The 1,783-nt window shown below is 49.3% G+C and overlaps 1 protein-coding gene across 1 annotated transcript; it reads left to right on the top strand.

Moving 5' to 3' along the window:
• The first annotated feature begins 364 nt into the window (after nt 1–364).
• On the top strand, nt 365–1,413 carry LOC4349947 (uncharacterized). Its single transcript, XM_015760372.3, has one exon. It carries the CDS (start codon nt 385–387, stop codon nt 1,171–1,173), a length of 789 nt encoding a protein of 262 aa, XP_015615858.1. The 5' UTR covers nt 365–384; the 3' UTR covers nt 1,174–1,413.
• Nucleotides 1,414–1,783: the final 370 nt, after the last annotated feature.

Raw genomic sequence — 1,783 nt, 5'->3', positions numbered from 1 at the left:
GCTGTTATTTTAAAAAAATATAGGTATATAAAAGTTGTTTTAAAATTATATTGATTAATTTTTAAGTTTTAAAAGTTAACACTCCCTCTATCTCATAATTTAAGATATGGTCAAACTCGATACTCTTTGACTTATAGTTTCTTATATAGCACAAGATTTATAGTAACAAAATTATAACCATATGAAACTAAATTCAAATGGCAATCCAATGATATTATTTTAAACAAATAAATTCAATTCATATTATACTAATTGTTATGAAGGGATTATTTAATTAATAATGTGTTAATCTATTGCTTGTTTTATGCGCGTGAAGAATTAGTTCCCAACCCACGTTAACGAAGACAGCCTTGTGTCCTCCTATAAAAGCAGCAGTTGTGAGCCATGGCGATCATCGTGCTCAGCTCATTTGCATTTGAATTGAAAGATCAAGAGAGAAATCAAGAAGAGATCGAGAGGATCGAAGCTGTAATCTCCGTAGAGATGGCGGCGGCGGCAATGGATGACTCGTTCAGGAGGGCGGGGGCGATACCGTTCAAGTGGGAGATCTGCCCGGGGACGCCCAAGCACGCCAGGAGCGCGAGCGCCTCCGCGGCGTCGGCGGCGGTGGTGTCGCCGGTGCCGCCGGCGCTGGCCAAGGTGGCGACGAGGCAGCAGCTGGCGCTGCCTCCCTGCATGACGTCGCCGCGCGCCTCGCCGTCGCCGTACTACCACTCCCCGCGCCTCTCCTCCGCCGCCGCGTGCAGGTCGGCGGCGTCGGCCTCGCCGTGCCGGAGCAGGTACGCCGGCGGCGGCAGCGCGTACCGCCCCCGCCCCACCGCCTTCCTCGACCTCGCTCCCCGAGCCACCACGGCGCCGGACTTGTACGGCGCCGCCCACGAAGCTGATCACGACGAGCCCGCGGCGGCGCCGGCGTACGGGTGCTTCCTGCTCCCGTTGCTCCGGAGGAAAGGCAGCAGCAAGAAACGCGGCGGCGGCGGGTATTCGTCCGGCTCCGGCGGCTCGAGCTCCTCCGGCAGCTTCAGGTCGGACGGCGAGCCGGGCGGTGGGCTGCGGCGGTCGGCGTCGTCGTCTTTCTCCTTCGCTCGCGGCGGCGGCAACCGGATCAGGCTCGCCGCCGGAGCGAGGCAGCAGGAGGAGGTGGAGGCGGCCAGTGGCAGCTGGTTCTTCTGATCATCATGTCGCCATTGTTGATTTGATCAAGTTAAAGTTGTGAAGGATTTATTAGCTAGGAGAAATTAAAGGAATTAGCAGCTTTAATTTTTGCGTTTTGTTGCGTGGTGAGGATGAGAGAGCCCAGTTCGATCGATTACATCAGACTGGTGGCTGTTTGTGTGTGTCATGTGTAAAGAAGATAGACATGAACAGTTTACATACTCCATTGCATTTCATTTTAGTGGAGAGTCCACTCTATATGTTGCTGTTAAACTAGTGCATTAACCGTCAAGATTACACATTGAGATCCTCCGATGTAAAGTTAAGAGAAAACATGGTCATTGACATGTAGAACCCATCACACTCATAGGCTCATATATCAGTGACCACGTCATAACTAATTCCGAATATTGCACATGTGCGCGTTTAGATAGGCATGCATGGTGCCAGTTCAGAGAAAGCCTTCTTTTTTAATTACTTACCAAAGTGAAATTTGGCAACTAGTTGGAAAATTATATATTTAAATTTGCTAATAATCATCCCATAAACAACCATGAAAATATGCATTACTTAAATTTGTTAATTAGATTCACCACTTCAAAAAGAAGAAGAAATCCGGACGTGCCAC

This window comes from Oryza sativa, chromosome 11 (assembly GCF_034140825.1).
Source record: "Oryza sativa Japonica Group chromosome 11, ASM3414082v1".
Taxonomy (NCBI): Eukaryota; Viridiplantae; Streptophyta; class Magnoliopsida; order Poales; family Poaceae; genus Oryza; species Oryza sativa.
Note: the sequence above shows the minus strand (reverse complement) of the source record. Positions and strands in the feature narration are given on the sequence as shown.